The following is a 24,916-nucleotide window of genomic DNA, read 5'->3' as shown; positions in this document are numbered from 1 at the left end:
ATCATTTCCAAATTGATCCATTTCCACCTGGTAGTGTGTAGAATCATGATAAACGCTCTGCAGCTAGTCTGTAGAAAAATTGAGTAGTAACGTTTGCGACTTAAAAAGTAAAAATGTCCTGCAAGTGTGTTTACAGTATGTTAAAACTTCTGAGAATTAACAATGGCCTGTTTGGGCTGAGATCTCTGTGAGAACTTTATAGAACCTGTCTAGAAACTTTTTCTGCAAGAAGGATGAGAAGCTGTGTCTAGTCACTAGTCTTGTGAGCACTAGTTCATGTGCCTCCTGTTTCTGCTGATTGGTAAACCTCTGTGGATACTCCTACTGAGATTCTGTAGGGCATTACTACCTCTTCCTCACTTCTTTCTTAACCACCTCTTGTTTAAGAAGACTAAGTAGCTACTTCCAGTAAAAGTAAGCTGGTGTAAACCATCAAGAATTCAGCAGGTTCTTAACAGTTTACTCCTGTAACTGCCTTTCTTTACAATTCACAGCACTTCAAGCATGGTTATATAAATAAGAGGAGCAAGTTCTGTAGTGCTAAGAGCAAAATGACCAACTGACAAGAATATGAAATGAAGTTGTGTTCAAAGGAAACAGTGTTGTAAAAGCTAAATTGTATAGAATGGAAATTACACCTGAAAGTGTTTATTTCTATGCAAAGCAATCTGGATTTCCAGCAGTACATCTCTTTTGATGTTCTGTGTGAATCTGGGAGTTTTAGTGTTGTTCTTTGACTGTAGTTGGTATAAGCTAGGGAGCAAACGCCTAGTTCCAGTGGTGACCATAAGCATTTTGTTGCTCACCTTTGTTATCCTGCGATGCATTTCAGTTGGAAGACTGGTACTGGCAGTTTTAATAGGTCACACTTATGCAGGGAGCTCTGGCTTCCTTGGTGTACAACTGTAATGTGTATCACCAAATCACAGAATGAGGTTGGAAAGCACCTCTGGAAGTCATCTTGTCCAACCGCACTGCTCAAGCAGGGTTACCTAGAGCTGATTGCTCAGGACTGTATCCAGATGGCTTTTGAATATCTCCAAGGATGGAGACTCCACAACCTTTCTGGGCAACCTGTGTCAGGGCTTGGTCACCCTCACAGTAAAAAAAGTTTTCCTGATGTTCAGAGGGAATCTCCTGTGTTTGTTTATGCCCATTGCCACTGGTCCTGTCACTGGGCACCACTGAACAGAGCCTGGCTCCCTCTTCTGTCCACCCTCCCTTTAGGTATTTATATACATTGATCTCCCTGAGGCTTCTCCAAGCTAAATGGACCTGACTCTCTCAGCCTTTCCTCATATGAGAGGTGCTCCAGTCAGTTATCTTAGTGGCCGGGTCCTTTACTGGACTCTCTCGAGTATGTCCATGTCTCTCTTGTATTGGGGAGCCCAGAGCTGGACACACATGTCTCACCAGTGCTGAGTAGAGCCCTCGACCTGCTGGCAACACTCCTCCAAATGCAGCCCAGGATACCATTAACTTTCTTTGCCTCAAAGGCCCATTGGCTCGTTGTCAACTTGATGTCCACCAAGAGTCCCGGGTTCTTTTCTGCCAAGCTGCTTTCCAGCCAGTTGGCCCCAGCATGTATTAATGCATGGGGTTGTTCCTCCCCAGGGACAGGATGTTGCACTTCCCTTTGAACTACATGACTAGAAGGGAGATGATAATATTTTGTATGAAGTTGTATGTTAATACCAAAACTACTGGAGTTTAGCTGTTTGCCCCTTTTGACTTAAGGAACACTGATAAAGTTATTCAGAAGAGGTGGTGTCTGTAGTGTTAGCTTCTAGGAGGGAGACACTGAGAAGTATATTCAGGACTGTTACTAGCTTTACCTGCTGGTGTCATGCTCTTCAGGTGATAATGGCAATAGCTTGCTGAAAGTGATTGTTTATTCAGTCTTGGAGATTTTAATAGGATACACAAACGTTATTGAAGAAAGGGCTTGCATTTATCTGATCCTGCACTGCGGCAGTACTGTGGAATAAAGGACCTTTTGAGTCCTTTGCAGACTTCTTTTTTGGTGAAACGATTGCACTTTCATGTACACTGATATTTTAGTCTAATTTCCTCAAGATGCACTTCTGCTACACTTTGAGTTCAGATGTTTGTGTTCAAGTTGCATCTTTGAGTCATTAGCATTTGGGCAGCGGTTTGTGGAAGTTGTCCAACTAGCGGCTTCTTATAAACAACTATCTCTCCTGCCAATAACAGACTTGATCTCTCTCCCATTCCCCAAGAAAGGTAATGTTCAGATAAACTGGAGTACATTAACACATTTCCTCTCTTTGGACACTGACTTCTTACTATCTGGGTGAATCTGGGTGTAAACACTACTGAAATTACTGGGATTTTGCTTCTGAAAGCTTTTCTGAACCTGGGTGGGTTTTGTTTTGTTTTTTTTTTTCAAAGCACCAGCAGCAGCAATAATCTAGCTTCCACTTAAATCTGCAAGAATAGAAAGGCACAAGCAAGGCAACTATATTACAACTGTGGAGTTCACTTAAAATATAACTGTTAGGAGAAATCTGGGAATGAGCATGAAAAAACATTTGGGCTCTGATCTTGTATTCATATTTGTGGAAGCAGATCACTTACAGGCTTTGTTGATAGGGATCTTGAGAGTTGCATAAATCTTCATTGTTAGGTCAGACTGGGGGATTAGGATCACAGTTCTCTAATAGCGTTTTTAGAGATGCTTTTGTACAGAATTCTGAAAGATGCCAAAATGTTCTAGTAGCATCACAAACTTATTTATTGCTTAGTTGTTTGTGTTTTTTTTAAATTTGTGTACAAGCCTGACTTAAGGAAGGGAGATGAAAAGAGATGAACCTGTGAGTTAAGTAATCCAAGGGTAGATTTAGTCATTGCAATTCTTACATAACTTTGAGGATAATGATACAGGAAGACCTCTTCTGTTGAAAAGCTAAACAACTTTTCAGCAATGGAGAGGAAATAATAAATTTTTGCTAAAGCTTTACTGCAGTGACTTATTGTCAGATAGAGTGGAGTTATTTAAAGTATTATGAGTCTTTGCTTTGTTAGAAAACACTGCTGCAAACACGCTACCTCTGCTAGATCTTTTTTGGAAGGCAGTGCTCTTCTAACTTGATATCCTAGAACTTTAGTAAACCTGTTCCCACAAAACGTCACAGATACTAATCTAAAGTAAGTCAGTAGCAGAATAGGAAGCTGCACTGAGAAGCAGAGTCTTTCATGCTTAATCTTAAAAGGTAATAAGATAAGTTTATAATACTATTTCAAATATTTCTGTATAGTTATCCATGGAGCTGTGTACTCCTTAAAATTACCTTTTATGGATATTTCTCATGCTTCCAGAGCCGCTTGTGGTGTGTCAATTGTTAAGTGGCAGAAAGCTCTGTGTTCACGTTTGTACTCAGTGAGTTTGGAGCAAATAATGTTACAATCATTCCTTCATTTTTTTTATAGCATTTGGATTAAAAGTAGAGGAATTAAACACTTCACTTTTAGCTTTTTCTTGAACAGATCCGAACTATTAGATGTGCTGCTTATCTGTAACATACAGAAGTGTTTACTGGCTGGCCAACCCAGAAACAGCAATGCTGTAATAGCTCTTCAGACTATTGGCTGGTGATTTGCCTGCTTTATACAGATCATACTTTTTTTTAAAATACAGTGAGCAATTAAATTGCAGTTGAGGTAAAAATATTGTCATGTTGGCTGGGAGATTTTTGATTAGCAAGGGGAGAAAATGGCATTGGGAAGTGTTGGTTTGAGTCTATGCTTTGAAAACAAAATCTTTTTTTTGGGGGGGGAAGGAAAACTGAAAAACTTTTACTTGGGTTGCTGTCTGCAATTCTAGATGGTTGCCTTCATTATGAGTACTTGTAAAATTGCTTGTTCAGGAAGACTTTAGAAAATAATTTCCCTCAAGAGGCACCAATGTAGCAAATGCAAATTAAAAAGCAAATAACTGACCTTTCAATATTATACATAGCAGAATAAGCAAAAAGCAGGGGGATGACGGCATTTCACCATTTCTCTGTTACTTTGAGGTTTTGGGAGATAGGGAGCTAAGAATTTCTGAATGTGTTTGTGATTTCTTTGGTTTTAGTTATACAATGATGTATCTCTTAAGTTTTGGGTACATACAGATTAGTAGGCTAGTGGATCTGGTAGTAGGAGAGCGGAAAAAGTAGCGATAGGATTATTTTATCACGAAAATCTTAGTATTTAACCAAAACTCCAAAAGATGAGGAGGATGGAGGAAGTATGTGTCTTGCTTTGATTTTGTTCAGCAGCCCATTCCCTCCCAAGGCAGTGAATGGCTTATCCTTATTATGAGCTGTACTTTTATAATGCCTAGAAAACTTGGTATTTTGAAATTGCATGTAAAAATGTATTTTTAATGAAAAAAGTTCTGCTAATCATTTGATTAAAAATGCAGGCAAATCTAGTCTTCCATGTCTTTCCTCAACTCACTTAGTGTTTGTTTTTTGGGTGGAAGGGGAGGGAGAAGAGAGGTAGACCAGGGCTGGTCATGATTTTCCTCTGTAATGTCATACCATTATTCTTTACTCTTTTACTACTTTCAGCTCTTACTTTCAAGGCTGCTTTGACAGTATTGGTAGAGTCAGGGATATTTTCTTTTTCCACAGTAGTTCTATGAATAGTGGCTTTTTTTCCTCTCTTCAGCCTTTTTCTTTAGATGTAAAATGCTAGATCGGTTCATTTTTGTATAAACTAAACCAAACTTAACTTTAAACATTGTGTTTTAAATTTGGTTCAATTAAAAAGTGGGGTTTTTTTTCAGTTGGGTGGTAAAACTTGGCTAGATCACAAACTTTAAGAAATACTGACATCTGATATTTTGTTGCTATGCTTATTTGCCATCCCAGATACTGCCTTATCTATAAAGCATCATATTTTGAAGCACCTTTGCAATGATAAAGCACAATTGTAAACTGATTCATGCTAAGCACTGGATAGAGGAGGAAGAAAGTTGGTTTGATGTTATATTGAGACTATTTCTTATAAGAGTTTCTCTCTTTCTCTGAATTTTTCTTTATTGCTGTAGTTTTTATGTGATGTATTTATTGAAGTATTTAGTGTCTGAATAACAGATCAAGCGGATGCATATTCTGCTTAGTGCTTGATGCATATCCTGTAACAAGTTATTTAACCATATTTGTGCAATGGAAATATGTTCAATACAGATGTTAATTTTGGACATTTATGGGGTTTTTCAAGAACACCTATAAGTATTTAAACTGTAGGCACATAATTCTTTGGCCATTAGTACATTGCTGTGATAAAGAATATCTAGTTAGCTCAAGCAGATGACTAAGTTTGATAACTCTTGTGTCAGACTTTATCATCTTTTATTGTACAAGTTGATTTGGGGTCTGGTTAAGCAGATCAGTGTTGCAGTATGATTTATGAGGCGCCAAGTAGCATGTTAGTATAAAAGGAAAGTTAACTGACTGTTAACACTGTGGAGGAAGAGTAGAGAAGAGTCTCATGTCCACGGTTATCTGCCTTCCCACCTGCACAGGCTCTGGAGTTGGGTTCTGTGGACTTGCAGCTCTGAAGGAGAAAAGCATTAAACTTTTACAAATTACAATTTTCATACCTATTTCTTGAAATCCCTACTAGTTTCATAACTACTGTTTTTCTTTTGATAAAGTTTGAAAAATCTTGTAATAATGGAATCAACAAAATGTGGCAGAAGCAATTACTGCTCCTGGAGTTACAACTTCTAAAGATAACTTCTGTAGTGATCTTTCTTGATTCTAAACAATAATGTATTGTTTTATTTTTACAGATGACTATGGATGAGAAGTATGTGAATAGCATTTGGGATCTTCTAAAAAATGCAATCCAAGAGATCCAGCGTAAGAACAATAGTGGTCTCAGTTTTGAGGAGCTGTATAGGAATGCATATACAATGGTGTTGCATAAACATGGCGAAAAACTCTACACTGGACTAAGAGAAGTGGTCACTGAGCATCTAATAAACAAGGTATGTCATTTTATGAATTAAAATTGAAGTGTCTTATATGAAAGAATTCTGAATAGTTATTTAAATGACAAAAGAGTCTAACTTTATTATGTTATTATGTTGCCTTGTGTTGAAATTATATTGCTACCCTCAAATGGTAGCTTAGAGCTAACATCAAGCTTAAATGACTTCATATTCCAGATACTGTTTGTTGTAAGATATTGATGGAGGACGGACCATAGGAAGTATTTGAAAGTGTATAACAGGAAACAACTTTAGCTGAAGCATAACTGTTGAGAACGGGGAATTTTTTAAAAAAGGTTTGTGGCCTTTTGGTGGCATTTTGTGACTTTCTCAGAACAAATTTTGGTTTGTTTTCCAGTCATTTTTTTCATCTGTGGAACAAAATAAATACCAATGTAAGAACCTGTTTGTTATGGGCTAATGAACTAATTCACAAGTTAATGAGAGAGTTGTGCTAGCATTATGCTATTTAAAGAGGCAGTAAGCAATGTACAAAAACATCAGCTCAGCAACAACAAAAGTCCTGAGTAGTCTGTGTTCTATCATTTCAGCCTTTTCAAAACCATGTAATTCAGTCAAAATGACATGCAGAAGCTTCTTGTTTCTGAAGATGTATCATCTGAGAAAAGGGCTCTTCACATCTCGTGTTAAACCACAAAACCACCTCTTCAGTCTTTGTGAGGAAAGTCTAGGGTTGATTAATAAGTATGTCATTGGAAAAAAGTTAAAACTCACTTTCAATGAGTCCAGATAATATTTAGCGGTAATAGGATCCTAAGTGTAGGGAAGATGCCTTTACTCCTTGTGGTAACATCCATTGCTGCTTATCTTAGAAAAGAGATGCATGTCCACTTTGATCCCATATATACTGGCTGTGGGTCCACATGGAGTATCAGATTTTTGTCCTACAACATTTGAAAAGGAAAGTCATACACCATCATGTGTCTTGGATGATTACCTCTGGCTGAATTACAGAGAGTGGATGGGAGGATTATGTCTGAATAATGCATAATGCTGGGGAGCTTTTCGTGCGTTCTGACTGGAATTACTGCTGTGGCAGAGAAGTGTGTTACTACTTTTCTAAAATCTTAGTTTTCAAAGGTGTGGTCCAGACAAGTATAGTCTAAAACTGCTTTGAATATGGGGCTTTTTTACTGTTTGCACGAGAGGAAACATCCTGTATGAAGTGGCTAAATAATTTATGGCTCTGTTCTATAATTGTAGCACATCTGTGACTCTCAAACACTTCTGTTTTCATAATCTGTGCATTCATAATCTATACTATTCATATAAAATGCAGCAAATGGCTGAAGCTTTTTGTGCCTTGTTCTTGTATATGCCTATGTTTACAGTCTACACTTAATAATAATCATGACACTAAACTCTTATTCTTCCTAGGCTTTGGTTTATCCTGGTTTAATTTGAGGAAAGCTTCTTATCTTTGTTCCTAGCTATTCTGCATATTGAAAATTATCTGTATGCAAAATTAATTATTCTGAAGTGCTGATCGTGGCAAACTGACAAAAGAGCAGAAGATCCTGTGAGTTTGTACTGTCACTGCACTGGCTGAGAAGGTTGCACAGATAACCAGTGTACAGAAATGCCTTTCTGACACTTAATGCTATTGTATCTGATGCTTTAAAAATATTCTCCAGTGATCTAGTATTCTGATCTTTAACATGATTAATCAAATTATATCTATGTGTATGGGTAACATAAAAATAGATGACCAAAAGTTTTTTAAATAAAAAGGCTAGCTACTGAGTTTTAGTAGTTAAATGCTGTAAAGTTAAAAAGGCTAAATTATTCAGATGTCTGATGATGCCATTCTATAAATTAAATAATCCCAGGAAAATATTAAAAAAAGAAAATGTTACTTCTGTCAAAAAGTTCTGAACTATAAAGAAAACTTCTGTAGGCTCAAAGCTACTCCTTGTCCTTTTTGGTGGTTTGCTTAAGGATGTTATGTTGAGGCAGTTATAGATGGAAGTATGGAAAAAATAGTGCATTGCTTATTAAGAATAAGATCAGTTCTATAATGGCATTTTATGATTGTGCCATTAGTACTTGTTGTAAGATAGATAAAAAGTTTTTGTTTAACCTCACACTTTATGTAACAGAAATTTTAGAGGAATCTTGTATTTTCAATGTCTCTTTCCAAGAGCAGTTCTCTGTTAAATGTTAAGTAGCTAATTAACAATAAATGCTCTCATCACAAGTCTTTGTAAACTTCTATTCAGAGAATCAATGGTGGATGCTAGAGTTTAGAAGAGGGGGATTTTGCCAACTGAAATGTTGTTAATGAAATCTGTTAACTTTTATCAAAACAAAAATGTGCAGAAACTAATAGATTTTAGTAAAGGACTACACTCAGTTCAGGGAGTGCTTCTGAGGAGCCAAACCCAAATTTTGAATTGTTAGAATCCTTGAAACAGAATTGCTATTTGCTGTCCACATCTGCTGGTTATCTTTCTACAAAGGAATTACATTCCTGTAGTATTCAAGTCATGCTTGTTAATTAAGAATAGATGAAGAGACTAGGTAGAGCCAATGTATTTGTTCAGATGTTTTTACAAATAGTTTTCAAGCTTGGGAAGCGAAAGTTTTTATTTTTGGTGTGGCACAGTTAAGAGCTGTATCTATGCTGTATGCTTATGTAATTGCTAGATGAAAGTTGTGCTTACTCAGCATTTTTATTAGAAAGAAACCAAACACTTTAAAGAAGAAAATTATTTAACTTCTCAACAAGAAAATATAATACTGTGTAATGTCTTTACAGCTTGTTTAATTGTAAATAAAATGAAAGGTGCAAATGTGATCAATACAAGATGCAAGCAAGCAAGTTACGATGACGTATGCTTGGTTTTGAACTTGCAGACCCTAATGGCTTGTAGTTACAGTCACCAGGTTCTGGCTGCTTGATGAAGGCAATAGTAAGCCAGGTAGCTTCCTCTACATCTTTGACAGGAGTCAGCTGTCTTGTACTACCTTGTTTTTACTATAGGGTAAGGATATGCTAAAACCTGTCTTTGCCTGCGTATTGACATCACTATTAAAGTATAGTACATGTAGAATTGAATTTAAAAATACTGTTGAATAAAAAGTAATGAAACCTTTCATCTTAATTCAAGCATTTAATTCTTGCGCATCTGGTACTTCATTGATTTCTCCCTTTCTTGTCCTTCGGCAATGTTGTAGCTTGAGCCTAGTCTGTTACTTCTTCACGCTTCTTGAGCCTAGTCTGTTACTTCTTCACACAAATGTTGTAAAGGTGTTTTAAAAAACAAACACACAAAGCTTAGTTTACAGCTCTTTAAACCATTTGATGATAAGCAAGGTCACTTGTGTTTAGAATAAAAAAATCTTGAAGTTAAAAGTTTGCAGGATAATATTTTTAAAGTTCCCTTCATTTTTATGAACACTTCATAGTCTAGTGAAATCTAAACCCATGACATGCAAAATATCATATACATTCTGTAAATTGTGTGTGTGTGACAAAGGAATTGATTGATTTGTTGTCCAAGCCCAATATAGGTTTGTTGGGTTTTCTGTGCGGTGTACGTCAGATTCAGAGATGTAAAGGACTGTCCTAAACTTAAATGGGCTGAAACGAGCTGGTTTGGGGAGATACTAGAGCATTACTGAAAAGGAAGAGATGCTTGGGACATTCCCATGTCCTGTAAGATTTCTTGACCTTACCAAACATTTCTGTTACCGTCTGTTGGTGGCATGCCAGAATGCCGTATGACATGGTGGTCTTTGCTGATACAACTGGTGGAGTTCGGTAGCAACAGTGCATGCTATTTCAGAATAATAATAAAGGCAGGCATGCAAGAAAGCCTTCAGTAAGGGCGGCACAGAGCCAGTCATTGTGGCAGTGTTAAGTGCAGAAGGGATGCTCGTGCAGAACGTATGGGGTGAAGGAAGCATGTCTACTGTGGGGCTTATTAAAGGTATGTCTAGGATCCTTGGCAAGCTTTAATGTTTGCTATCATGGTGTTGCAGAGAGAAGGGGAGAGAGAGGATAGAAATCTCCTACAAGGAGTTTGAAACTATTTCCATAACATCTCATGTCATTCCTCCCTATTTCATAGGAGTCGTGTAGGAGACATTAATTAGTGAGCATTAGGGTGTACTGTAAGCCTGACTGACAATGTATGAAGTGTTACCTGCCTTTATCTTTCCTTAATGATGTTTTAAGATGATCTTGTGCAAGTCTGCAATTATATGGAGGGCAAAAGGATGTGAGGGAATTGTCAGAAAGTAAATGCAATTCAGAATCATCAATATTCTTCAGTGTTTTTTTTCTTTCAGGAAAAGGATAGCAGCTGCAGGGGTGAACAGACATTTCTGGTAAAGTCATAGTTAATCTGTTAATTTAGCTGGAACTCTAAGATTTTAGAATACTATATTTTGGACTACTAGGACTTTTGTAGAAGATGAAGAAACTGTGTATAAAAGTTCTGAGACCTTGAGGCTTTAGTTCAGAAAGTGCCATTCTATACTGCTGCTTCCCACAGAAGGTTCTGGCTGTCCTTACAGTAGTGGAAATTACATAATTGAACTACTTGTGTTGCTGCGTCAGACCAGGCACTGTAAGAGAGAAAATACTAGGCCATAAGTCTGCTTTGTGTACACTTAATAGAGAGTTATTTAAAGGTATTGAAAGCTTATGCCAACAAACTGTTCTTAAGAGATTGGCGGGGGAGGGTGCTATATTTCCTTAAGAGCTATATCCAGTATAAAATACAGTTGAGCCTGAAGGTATATACAAGATTTTATCCTTGCAAATATAAGAAGACCTTACATAGATTCTGAAGCTGCTAATTTATTTTTGAGACTGTATATGGGCGGTCCTATTTAAGCTGGATATGCCTGCCAATTTACTGCATAGCTGGAAAGATTGTCATAGAAATTACTACAAGCTCAGCTAATTGAAAGTAACATTCTGCTGATAAAAATCTTTGATATTGAAATTTTCTTAAGGCTTTGGAAGAGCAGCAGCTGTGTCTCTGAAGGGCTTCCTTCTTTATAGAAGGGTGTGGGTATCCAGGTTTTTTTACTACAAGTCGTTTATTCCACCAAAGTGGTTTGACTCTGCGCCTTTGCGTGGCTAAGATGTTTTGTGCATTATAGTAGTTCTCCTGTAATATTGTTGTATTCGTGGCCCATACAAGGAATGTGTTCAACGCTTATTAACTAAACAGCTGTTGTAAGCAAAATTTGGTTGGCTTTTGTAGCAACTGAAAGAACAGCTTCCCAAACCTGTCTGCAGCTTAAAATAAACCTAGGAGAATGTCACTGAGAAGCTTCACAGAGAGAATCTTCAAGTAGTTTGGTTGTACAGCACTCATTTCTGGATTTAAAAGACACTTCCAGAAAGCTACATGGCATACTGTATGGAGCAGAGGTGGCACAGATTTGAGCGCTCCCGTGTCTGCTTGGAAGCAAGTCATGATTGCTATCTAGTGGCAAGCACCCCCTTTTGCTACCAATTGGTATGTGATTTGGGACTGCCTGGTCTAGTAGGATTATTGTGATGGATGTGTGTAATTATAAAGGCATGCTGCCTCTGTGTTGTTAAAAAAAAAAAATAAAATCTTTGATCCTTGAAGAGTTCTGTGATGGTGTTGTACACTTGGGTAAAATTGATCAATCCCTACCCTGGTTATCTGTGCTTGTAAACTAATCATGCTTTTAGTTTTGCTTTGGTAAACTTTACTAGTGTGGATGATCTACCAAATAATGTTTCCAGTGTTTTTCCGTATTGACTAAAGAAGTGAAAGCAACCATGTCATGTTTGTTTCTCTTGTTCTGGGAGATTCTGTGTATTCTTTACAGGTATGGCTGGTGAAGTTTTTAATGCATATTTACATTTTAGCCAAAAACTACATAGATTGGATGACAACAGGGCACACATTTGGGAGACCAAAGGGTACACTATCAGAAAGAACGAGGCAGCTAAGCAGTGCTGGTTGTGACTTGGAACTGCATATTGTGTTTTCCAACAGCAAGGAGGAGAGGCCTTGCTCAGGTCTGGGGAGTAGGTGTTTGAAGATTTCAGAAAGGTTTGAACAACCTACAAGCATACGTATATTACCTAGATTCAATAACAAGGTGAATATTATGGGGATAAGTTTCCACAGCTGCTTGAGACCACTGTGTTTGTATGATATGCTATGCTATGTTTCTGGTTTGCTCATCTAAGTTTATGGAGTATATATAGTAGTGTGGCAGACTGTGAATTTTTTGTTATGCTGGTTTTGCCTAATGACTTCATAAAACTTAAATGACAGAATTAAATCTGTCAGGTGATTGCATCTGATGTTGGTGCAGCTTGTGGCTGCCTGTCATGTGTGTTTTGTTTTCCTGTTTGAATTCTCTATACTGAAATTTACACTATCACACAAGTATAAATGCAAATCTATAAATGTAAAAATACATTCTGTTCGGTTACAACAGAGGGCAAAATGTATTCTGCATGTTATGTCAAAAGTCAACTCATGTGTTTTGTTAACTCTGGAATAATTTTTCTATGTTCCCTCAGGTTTCTCTTTTACATGAGTTTAAAGCTTGAGCACTGTAGTATATGCCTACTGCATGAAAGTCAAAATATGAAACTGGATGTTCTTTTTCATTAGGAGGGAGTAGTAGTGTCAAAAAGAAATAAAGTGTGAAGTTGATGGGACAAATGAATCAACAAGCAAATCAATTCTTAAAAACAGTGATGACTTTCTTTCATTCTCTGGAGTCTTGTTGTTGGTGATTATGGACTATTAGTATAACAGTTTGGTCTTTACCAAGTGATTGTTTCCTTTCAGAACTGTTGTTTGCTGTAACTTTATGCTATCTCAGCATGTCTTTCTAAATGTCATCATGGCCAATCTTCCACCTGTACTTGTTCCTGTTTGTAACATTTACCAGTACTACCCAATATTCTGAAATTACTTGTGATAGTAAAGTTAACATTAATTCAAACACTATAGTATAGGAAATTAAACCTTTGAGGAGTTGTAAAAAAATATTTTTCACATTTGATATTTCAGGTATTCCTCTGAAACATAATATCCATGTTTATTTTTTTGCTCTTGTTTTTAGCCTGATTTTTTCTTAACTCGTGTGAAGTCTTATTTTTCCACAGAAGTGAAATACACGGTAGGGATGGTCAGCACCCAGGGAAAGCCAAGAACTTGGTCATAATATTCAAGTTCATAGCGGAGCAAGAATTATTTTTTTTAAGCAAAGCTTGTTAAGATATAAATGATGCAGGAGAAACTGACTTGGGTTTATGACAATATGTTATTTTTTTGCTTCAGGTGCGAGAAGATGTGTTAAACTCCTTGAATAACAACTTTCTACAAACACTAAACCAAGCATGGAATGATCATCAAACGGCAATGGTGATGATTAGAGACATTCTGATGTACATGGTGGGCATTCTGCTTTTTCACACATTTAACTTGATGCAGTAAATTGTCTTTTGACAAATGTAAACAAATGAGCTGGGGGGGTAAAAAGCAAGGAATACTTACCAGTTGTCTTCCTAAGACTACTGTCTGTCCCTTGTTTTGAATTCCCTATGTGCATGCAAGACTATTACAGGTGTGTGACAAATTATAATTGGATTCTTCTTTCAGGTTATCTCATTATCACTTGAAAAATGCATCTGAAAAATGGTTGAATTTTGCAATTCTTAAAAAATAAGCTAGTCAGCCCCATTCTGGCAGGTTATAGATGTTACTTGCATGTTTTAGTTCACATAGTGTGGTTTCTTACTGTGGAAAGCATCATGGTGTAAAGCCTACTCAAACTTCCAATGTAGTTGTTCTTTAAGCTTAAGGGTTTGAAGAGGATAACTTTGCTTAGGTACAGTCTGTGTCCTTGAATGTTAAATTCTAATTGAATCCTTTGCTGTTCATATAGAGCTTGGGTACAAGATTAAGCAGTGTACATAGATGAGAATTTGATGCTTGGTTGCATGGTTGTAATTTTAAAAGAAAAAAGAAAAGCATTCCTTACCTGATAGCTAACAGAAAAGGCCTTTATTGAAGAGAGAGGGCCTTACATTTTTGTGTCTGGATTGTGTTATGCTTTAGGTAGCTGGTATATGTTTAAATTCCCAGAATGGTGGGCATGCTCTGAGGATGCAGGAGAGTGTATTTTTGCATAGCTTCTAGCCAAAGGGTTTAACTTCATAAGGAAAAGAAATACATGTTGTCACTTTTTTAAAATGTAAAATATCCCCTCCTCCCCCCCCCCCCCATATCATACTGAAGATAGTACTTTATGCAGTATTAGACAGTGAAGGACAGATAATGGTAGCAATTTTTTTTTGTCAAAAAATATGATTAACTGAGATTGTACTCTATCTGAACAACTGGAGTTAAGATCTATCTTGTAGCTGTTAAAGATCTCATGCTATGAAATTGAACCTGTTTGTATTAGCTGTGAATTAGCCACATAGCACCTTTTTTTTTTTTTTAAAGGATTTACTGGCTTTCATGTTCTGGGTTTCTTGTGGGGTTTTTTGGTGGTTTTTGTTTGTTTGGGGTTTTGGTTTTGGTTTGTTTGTTTTTTAAGTTGGGAAAAGACCACATAGCTAAAGATAGAGGGCTGGATAAAATGCCTTCAGTGATACTTAATGGTCTGTGTATCTTATCTTGCCAAAAGGAAGATTGAGAGATTGTTTTGAAGATGTACTATCTATCTTCGCTATGAGAAATCGTGGAATCTCTAATGTGTTTGTGAAGGACAAATACAAATCAATTGCTGCTAGCTGCATCTGGGCAAATTCAAGAATAGTTAACAATTAGAATAATCTACCAAAGCTAGTGGTGAATTTTCAGAAACATTAGAATATGGAATCCAGAGCTTTCTAGGGGAGTAGCTGTTGTGTTTTAGCCAAATACTATGTATTATTTCACTACAGGAGGTCCTGGATTCTCCAAGGTACATAGGTGGTCAGAGTGGATAATGCAATGTCATCTGCTGCTCTTAAATTCAATAATTCTTTGATCCGTCAGTGTCAGAGAAAGCTGGTTTATCAGCTGTTGCTGTTTTAGTGTATTGAGGAACAATAAGTCCCCTCTTTGAGGAAGGGTTACATGCTTCAGTTAGCACTTTTGGGGGGAGACAAGAGCTGTTGCTTAAGTATTTTTTGTGCTCAGGAGAGCAGTGCCTTGACTTTTGTTTGAAGCTTGCGAGTGCTGTTACAACAAACAGACAGCCTTCTCTTTTCCACCAAAACTTCAGAAGATGGAGACCTGCAGCATTCCTACAAGTACAAATTGGACTTCATTGGGTTATATTTTAGATTCAGAACAGAATAATAAACAAGTAAATTTGAATACATCTGGAATATATAGTTTTTAATGTGCTGTTTGACAGTTCCTAATTATTTCAAGTGGATGTTCAGTTGAGCCCTCCACTTGACTGATTATTTGCCTCCCATAGGCTTTTTTCCTTGTACCAAAATGAGACCCAAAGAAACAGAAAAGACACATCTACAATAAAATATTTTTACAGTAATAGTAAACATATAATAAATTTTTCTTTCAAAATGCTTTTATAAACTTCTCAAACTTTAGGAGCACTGATATCTGTTAAACACATATAATGTAACATGGTTTTTATGATTATAAATTTAATCTTTGTTATATAGTTCTATCTAATGCAAGGAGCTGATACAATGGGCAGACTCCCTCCTTTTCTTTGACTTGGAGGGGCATAAGACAAATTGTCATTAGAAAAATACATGCTTTGATTACAAATTAAAGCATGAGCTATGGTTTAAAGTGGGACTAGTATCAAAGATTGGCAATTTCACCTCTGTCACTGGGGTGTCCTGTTGAGTAAAACATAATTCTGTTCTTTGGAAAGAGACTAAGAGGAGGAAGCTTCTAGTCTTAAGTACGTGTTCATTCAAAAAGCTTGAAAAAGCTGCTAGTACCAAAAAATTATGAAGTGGAGGAACATTTGTCAAAGGTGAGGCCTGACTGCTCTTCAAAGAAACAATTTTCAGTAACTTTGTAAAATAAGCGAGTGATTTGTTCTTCTTTTATGACTTTGAATCTGAATGAAATGTAGTTTAATAGTGATATGCTTATGTCGGAAGTTGTTTATACCTTTTTATTCAAGCACAGCTAATATAATTTATATTAAAAATATTTTATCTTAAAAAAAAAAAACCAAACCCAAACACTGTATAAACTCAGTCACCAGGCATTGTTAATTGATATGCTTGTGTTCCAGCAGGAGAAGTATATGCAATTATAATGTGTTATAAATAAAGGATAACCCAATCCTTCTCCTCTTATTTTGTAGGCCATCCCAATTACTTACCCGTCAGTTTCAGGAAATGTACCTATTGGTACCCAACAAGCCACAGTCTGACATCAGTGAAAGTAAAACATTTAACATCCTCTTGAATTCTGATCTTACTCTCTTAAATTCTTGCTTCAGCCTAGTGATGGTACATCTTTAAACTATATCTGTTTTAATGCCATGTTTGTTTTCCAGGTTATTTTCACCCATTAGCTCCCATATGATCTAAGTCAAAACAAACACCTCTCCAACCCACCTTAATCTCTTTCCTCTGTTTAATTTTGCCACTTCTAAAATAAAAATTAATTCAATAGGATCTTTTTTTAGAAGTTATATGTTTTGTACAATGGGGTTTCTGCATTGTTATGGTACTTAATGACTAGGTTACTTGCTGTTTGAGGCTTATGACAGGATTTCATTTTATGTGCAGAACCTCTTCCACAAGACACTCTGTAAAGTTTACCTTATAGTTGCATTTTTAAAAAAAGTATATTACCTTGTCTCTTGTGTCGTGGCGCTGTCTGGTAAAAGTCTGCTTGGTTTCAGGCCTGTTGTGTAATATAGTTCTAGTGTAAGGTTTTGCAACCTGGAATTGCATAATAAAGGCAAATTAACTTTGTTGAGATATTCCAGTTTCCACAATTGAATTTCAAGTTTACATAGTTCCACTGTATTTTGTAGTATATGTGCAGTAGCTCTCTTCCTTTTGTTTTACATGTTTAGGCTACAGTAATCAGTGCCAGAATAGATGTAATACTCTCTGTAAATTGATGGCAGTCTGCAGCAAGCAGTAAGGCACTGAAGCAGTGAAGTCATGTCCTAAGTAGCATCTTCACTAAATCAAGTCATGTTCACTAAGACATGTTCAAGTAGTGAAGTAACGTACTGTGTTTGGGCATATCTGAAATTCAGTCTCGCTTATGGCTGCAGTGTAGGTAAGCGTACCTACAATCGTTTTTATTTAGCCTCTGTATGTAACAGTAGCAGTGGAGGTGCAGTTGTTCAGTCTTCTCTTCACGCTACATGAGCGTGAGTATTCTTGGAACGTCGTATGGAAACTGGGTTAAACTGGATTCTGTGGTGTCTCTTCTTCGCTACCTGTACTTGTTAAATTTAAAGCAATCTCAGGTATGCAAGCACAGTAGTCACACCCCTAGCTGCATTATAGGCATATGGGTAGTGCCAGTTAAACACTGTCAGAAATGAACAATTACTCTGGCGAATACAGCTATGTATTTTGCAGAGCATTCCCTTCTCATCTGTGCAGTGCACAAAGCCGATGTCTTGATTTAGGCCAGCACTGAGAGATTGGCTATATGAGTTTTGACCTCGGGGCATATGAATGTCATTGTTCATGGCTTACGCACAAGGTGGTAGGGAGAAGTGTTGTTTTTATTTTCAGAACTAGGATCAAAGACACTTCCTATATATATACACAACGGTGTCTGAAGGCTACATCATCCAGGTAGTGCATTGATGCAGAGATGGGCAAAATGTGGCTGGTGATATTTTACAGTAGGTAGCTTGCTTTAATTGAGATCAGAATTATTCTGCAGTGTAAGCAGCGTTGTAGTTTGTGAATAATTGTTGGCTGAAGCTCCACCCTTGTCTCCTGAGAGTTACTCTTACCTTTAAGCACCTGCTGCTTCTCCATGTGGGGAGTGATTGCTGTTCAGTAGCATGTAGCCTTGGCAGTCAAACCTGTTCCCAAATGGGGCTTCCTGTCTCTAAGATTATTCTTTTTAGGTTGTGAGAGCTTCCAGTAAACAGTAAAAGTGATCTGTTACCGAGGGTAAGCACATTAGCAGTATCAAAAACATTGATGCCGCTACTCTAATTTGGGTATTGTAGAGTGGTCTGGCTTACTAAAGAGGCATTGCTCTTACATTGAGAAGAGTTTCTAGTGCAGTTACTATTTAATTTCATAATGGCAGTGTTTAGCACTGCCACAACAGAAACTGTGCAGATGAGTCATGACCATGGCTTTAATCCATTTTGATACCCTGCTGCCCTGCCCGTGCTTCAGAGGCCTGAATATTCTTTGGAAGTAATACATATATTATTTTCTCCTCAAGTTATATAGTATATTAGACATTACTTTTTAATTTTCTCTTCCATGTCTTTGACAGTGTATTTTAAGCTTGTCTTACTTTAGTATCACATTTACTTATGTTCTTGATGCAGGTGTGTAAATAAGGGAGTGAAATAACCCTGTTTCTAAATAACAGAAAAAATTAAAGCAACATATTCCAAAGATCTAGACCACCATGTGTCGCTAAACTGACTTCATGAGACCAATTAGTAAACTCTTTGGTTTGAGGCAGAACTGAGCTTGCTTCATGAGCTACAGAGTAGGCATATCTGACCTGTTTCCATCTTGTTTTTTCATTTAAATTAAATACTGTCTGTCTGAAGAAAGTGAGTGGGAAATCATTCCTGAATTGTGGAACCCAGTGTTTCACTTTCCTCTGGTCATCAAGTGGCAATCTGGCATATAATTAGTATATGAATAATTTTGCCATGTAAATTCAGTTGCTAAAATACTAAAGGGCGTGGTGTCTGTTCCTTTTGATTTCTTCTAATTGTGGAATTATATAAACTTAAAACTTTGTAATGTTTTTTTCTGTAGTCTGAAGCATGATTTTTTAAAAAAATAATTTCATTTTCTAGGTGGTTGAGTACCTTTACACTTCAATTCTGAGTGTGGTAGAGCACTTATGATAATTGATGGAACCACTGGAGAAGCTAATCTTTGTACTCAATTTCAAACATTGACCTTCATCCTTTATATAATTTTTTTTTTTTTAAATTTTGTTATAGCTATGTAAATTCTCAGAAAACCTTATCGTGATCAGATTTGTGAGTGGGTACAAAACTCTTAACTTTTTCTAATAATATCATCCTGAGGCTTAAAAATACTAGTAAAGCAGTATTTTTAGTAATTACCCAAACTGTTACATTAGAGGAATGGATTATGCCCTGACAGAAATGAAAAAAATAATCATTGCTCATCTTGGAAATAGTTTGTAAAAACTCACAATTTTTCTTAATGTTATTTTAAATGGTCTGGTCTTACCTGGTACAGCACTACTGGATATTAAGTGAATACACTCATTTTCTGTCTGCTAGTAACTTTATTAATAGTCTTTCTTTTCTAGAGAGTTGATAAGTTGAGAGAGAGGAATAGAAAAGGGGAGAGACAATTTTGGAGCGTTTCTGCGGGTAGCAGTAAGAAACTCAGGGTGTCCGCTCAGCAGCGTCTCAGTCAACTCTTTATGGTGGTGTTTGGGCTATACGGACTTGCAATACTGTTCTGAGGATCAGCCTCAACTTACATTTACACTGTAAATGTAGGTAGTGTAGGGCTAGTGGATAGCTGAGGAGCTTGATCCTTCCTATAGACTGAGATTATGTAGGGAGATAGAATTTAAACCCATATCAAAACATAAAAATTATTCTTCTCTCCCCCTTTTCTTTGTTCGGGGGAGCATGTGTATGTGTGCGATTTTAATGAAACATAACAAGGTTTCAAGATACTTGCTCAAGTTGAATGAAAGTGAAATATTTTTTTTTCTGTGCGGGTTCAACAAAAAGTCCTTATGTACAATTTTGCAGTACCAATGCATAAACGTTTTGATTGTAACTGTTCTCATTTTGGCTTTACTTTTTCTTCTATTCATCTAATGATGCTATTTCAGGAAATTTCCCTGAATATTGAGGGGGAACTGTCTGCCTAAACATAGTGGTAGGAAGATGCATGGGAGATGGGGAAAAATTAATTAATTTTTCTTAAAGAACAACAAGGGGTGGATGGAAGGGGTTTGAGTAAATAAGTAAAACCTCTTTCAGATTGTGCCATGAATTTTGTCAGTATTTGGAGATTCCCCTGCCCCCAAACTAAAAAGTGGCAAGGCTGTAGATTTGTTCTGGCATGCTTTAGTCATAAATGCTGTGCTTACACTCTTAAGCAAAGTAGACGTTCTATGTAAATGAAGTTTTGGAAAATGGGACTGATTTTGAAGGTATTCATAATTTCTTCTTATGAAGAAAGGGAGAATATTAATTTGATTATTTCTGTACAGTGCAAATATGACCAATCTCTCGCAATTTTGAATAGCTCGGGTGTACTGAATTTAAAATTTTATTGCTGTGTTTGCCTTTGTTGTAGGACCGTGTGTATGTGCAACAAAATAATGTGGAGAATGTCTACAATTTGGGCTTGATTATTTTTCGAGATCAAGTTGTACGCTATGGCTGTATTAGGGATCACCTGCGGCAAACTCTGCTGGATATGATTGCAAGAGAGAGGAAAGGAGAAGTTGTAGACAGGTAAGATGTTTGTAAGTGACTGTCTTTTGTTGTAAATAATACCTGTTAATTTTTAAGAGTGAATCAAGAGCATACACAAATAAATAATTACTTAAGGCCACATTTCTGATCACAAGTAAAATTTCTCCTTAATCTGGAATAACATATATTTCTTTGTACATTAAGGTTTAGCGTAATGGTAAATGGGGAAGCTCGTTGATATGGTTTTTTAGTATTTATTTTGTGGTTTTTATTAAAACTTTTGTTAAATCTCTCCATTACTGCCTTGTGCCAGAGCATTTGATTATAAAGTGGAGTTTTGACAACACTCTGCCTCTTGTTACCCTGTATTTCCTCTGTACTAAGAGGTGGTTTAACTTTCTTGTACGTGTTTTTCATCTTTTTTAAAATTATTTTTGAAGTTTTCTTTTTTGATTGTTTCCCTTCCTCATGTTTTGATCCATCTGTTTCTTGGTAGTTCAGCTGCATCTCTGAGCTTTTAAATCTGTTTCTTGTGTTCTCCGTCCAGTTTAGTAGATGTGGAGTTTTGTGCCACACACTGCAGAGACTGCAGCTGAAGTAACTTCAAATTTGCAAGTTTTCTTGTGCTTCTCCAGTTTCAGAGCAGCTGTTGGGTGTGGAGATATGTAAACTCCATGCTACTTTGGCTGCAGTTCTGTGACGGCGATTGCCCAACACTCAATTTATAAAGAGAAAAATACTCCCTGGCAACAGCTGTGTATTGTCCCCTACTGCCAGAAAGTGGCATTTTTTCCTGGATGCAGTTTCTTTTGTTTTCACATTTTATTGATGTGTTTCTGTGCCTAACCAAGTGCCTAACTTGCCAATACATGTTCATTTTGTGTTGTTTTTTAAAAAAATGACACAACCAAACAAAAACCCCAGACTTTGCATAGCAACTTCCGTCTGTGCAATTGTTTTGAATTGCTCAATAACAACCTACATGTGCAGTTTTCAGTTTTCTTTGAAGTATTTTTTGTTATTTTCTTATATGTTGAAATATATTCTTAATAGTTTTCCAAGTCAGTAGAACTTGAGACCTGCTTCCCTATCGTTGTATTTAAAATATTTAATAAACATTGTCAGCTCCTTAGTTTAGAACAGAAATCTTGCTCCTGTAATCTTCTTGAAAACCTGTCATGTACCAAACAGATTTAGGATGGACTTTCTATTACTATATTTTATTTAAGTTGATATTATGTTCTGAGTTGTTATTCTGCTGTGTACTCTGTCTTGCAAGCATGTAGATTTCTCAAGTTGTTAACAACTTACTTTTTGGCAGAGGCGCAATAAGAAATGCTTGCCAGATGTTAATGATTCTAGGTCTTGAAGGAAGGTCAGTCTATGAAGAAGACTTTGAGGCTCCGTTTTTGGAGATGTCTGCAGAATTTTTTCAGGTACATCAATGTTGTAATATCATATTTGGAATGTTGTTATAATTGCTTGGAATTGTGAGAATTGGTGGTAGTTTAAGTAGTTGCTACTTATTTGATGAGTATGTCCATCTTGTTCAATGAAATAAGAAAAAAGTTTACTAACTTTGTGAAAAAAGTAACAGAATTTTACAGAATTACCATAATTTTAATGTTTTGAAATATGGGTGCTGATAGCATGTAAAATAATCATTATGCTAATCTTGTGCCTGTTTTGAGCTATTTCATGCAACTTAGTCTATACCTGTGTTGCAGCCACAGTCTTTTTGAAATACCAGTAGCATGAAAGGTTCAAACTGTTTCAGGCTGGGAATGGAGAAGGCAGACTACTTGTCAAACTGCCTTTGAGTAAACTTTGTTTCCTTCATAGTTTCTACATTCATGAGTTATATTTTGTAATAAAATGAACTGAGTCAAGGAATTAAGTGTATCCAATGGCTATCCAGTTGTTGACCAACTGCTGAATAACACATTTTAAATATTTCCTGAGGTTTTTTGTGAGATAGTTTCAGGAAAAAAGTCAGTTGAATGGTGGTTGAGTGTAATCATGCTCCTCTATTGTTAGATTGATAGAAATTGTAAAACATGTTAAAAGATCTCTTCTGCAGGACTGACTGTCTGTCATATGCTCTGATCTCCAAACTTCTTTGAAAATCAGAAGCATATGTTGCACAACCTTTTAAAAGTCATTGCATTCTGTTTTTATTGGTGCTACATAAAATTAAGAAAAATAATTACTTTCACTTAAGTTTTTATTTCTTAGCTCTGCCTTAAAAAAAAAAAAGGCACACACAAAACAAAACAAAAAAACCCTTTCCTCTAAAAGACTGTGGTGACCAGGTGTTGACCAGTACGGATAAAAACAGTTTGACATGAAATAATGTGCTCAGCATTGTCACTAACGAAAATAATGAGAACTGTTGATCCTCACAACTCATGAATATGCCATAAACTGGTATTTTGAAAGGAATCTTTGCCTCTTCCCTCTCCCCATCCTTCTGTTTTCTTTGGACCTCTGGCTAAAACTCTACTTGGTAACTGGAAACTACATTGGCTTAGGTTGTTTTAGTATTAAAAATACCATGTTCATATTGCATGTACCCCCTTATGTATATAACACAATCAGTGTAATAGAACCTTTATTTTGTTAAGCATGTATGTAAATCTTGGGGGTATAATGATCTCATTTGCTGGACATGCTGGGTTTGATTTGAACTTGCTTATCAATGCTGATCTGAAATAACTAGTATGTTTCCTTTTTCCCTTTAAAAAAAAGTCTAAAGTATTAATTTGTGTTAATCACAGATGGAAAGTCAGAAATTTTTAGCTGAAAACAGTGCTTCTGTATATATAAAGAAAGTAGAAGCTAGAATTAATGAAGAAATAGAACGGGTGATGCATTGTCTGGATAAATCAACAGAAGAACCAATTGTGAAAGTTGTTGAGAGGGAGCTTATTTCCAAGCATATGAAAACTATAGTGGAAATGGAGAACTCTGGGCTAGTTCATATGCTGAAAAATGGGAAGACAGAAGGTAAGACTGCATCGTATGGGAGACAGAAATGCTTATGATACTGCTTATTGTTTTTAAACATAGGATAAGTGGAGCTTAATGTTTTGTGTTCCTGTGTAATTGTAAAAACACTTTGGTGGCTCTGTTTTGCAAATATGTGAGAATATTACTTCAGAGACTTTTAGAGGTCTTTTTAAAACAGAGCTCATACTTATAACTGGTTTCTATTTAGTACCAGATACAGGTACTTTTTCAGTAAGCCAAGTATCTGTTAAGAAAAGTACAAATCTATTGTAGTGGTCTTTGTTATCTGTTTTCCATGAGCCATTTTATTACTTTCATTCCTCTAGTATGTAGCTGTCAAAATGCATCAAAGTGTTTTTGGCCCACAGGCAGGTATTTAAAAACTGCTAGTGTAAATGACTTATTTAATAGAAGTATTGCACGACCAATTCTTGGGGAGAGGGCTTTGTTGCAGAAAAAAGTTGGCTGTTTTTAAAGGAGAAGAAGCAGCTTATCAAAGTGGTTGAAAAAGAAGGGCTTGGCTTGATTTGGCTTTCCCTGATAGAGGTTAATGTGGGACAGAATGAATGAATGATAGTTACTATGGAAAGAGATAGAACATAAGTTTCTGAAGCAGCATAATGAAGAGAGTGATTGTAGTATCTATATTTAGAAATTGGTGCTCATGCTAAAGCTGTGAGAGTGAGGAACACGCTGTCTGCTTAGATTAATGGCCTTTGTTCATTAAAGCAGCTTCACAATTACTAGGTGATAGAGTGACAAAGTTAGCAAATCTCTTAGCTGTAAGAAAAGAGAATTACTGTATTGAAAAGGAAAGTGATGATACTATACTTAACCTTTTTTCTTTAATATCCAGTTAAGATAGCCTTCAGGCTGAGGGTCCAATGATATTGAAGGGTATTCGTAAGAGAGGAATTAGTATAACTTTCATAGGCCTTGGTTTGATTTAGTTAAATACTAGAGAGGAAATACTTGCTGCCTTGTGAAGATAAGATTGCACTTACATAAATGTACAAGGATGGATTGTTCTTTTGGAAAGCCATGTTTAAGCCACTTCTCATGGTTTTAGATGGATGAAACAAGGTAGTGTAAAATTATATGCCTGACTTTAAGACAAATATGAATTTACTCTAGTTTTATTAAAAGTTTTTGCTTTTAATACAGAAACAAGCATCTCATTAGTGTTGTCCTGTTTGCTTTAACTTAGATTTTTCTAATAACTTTTAATACAGTATTTGATTTTCGGGATGATGATCTTGGAAGCCACGTTCTTAAATACTGCTGGAA

At 36.3% G+C, this 24,916-nt stretch overlaps 1 protein-coding gene across 1 annotated transcript in view; it reads left to right on the top strand.

The window, feature by feature from the left end:
- The window catches only part of CUL3 (cullin 3), a 57,473-nt gene that overhangs the window by 14,220 nt on the left and 18,337 nt on the right, over window positions 1–24,916 (top strand). The window contains exons 2-6 of the mRNA XM_072867619.1: window positions 5,807–6,004; window positions 13,324–13,437; window positions 20,499–20,659; window positions 21,942–22,056; window positions 23,398–23,626. Of these exons, the coding sequence (XP_072723720.1) occupies window positions 5,807–6,004; window positions 13,324–13,437; window positions 20,499–20,659; window positions 21,942–22,056; window positions 23,398–23,626 (817 nt within the window). The remainder of the gene's footprint in view (window positions 1–5,806; window positions 6,005–13,323; window positions 13,438–20,498; window positions 20,660–21,941; window positions 22,057–23,397; window positions 23,627–24,916) is intronic.

This window comes from Ciconia boyciana, chromosome 7 (assembly GCF_034638445.1).
Source record: "Ciconia boyciana chromosome 7, ASM3463844v1, whole genome shotgun sequence".
NCBI lineage: Eukaryota > Metazoa > Chordata > Aves > Ciconiiformes > Ciconiidae > Ciconia > Ciconia boyciana.
This window is presented reverse-complemented; position numbering and strand designations above follow the sequence as displayed.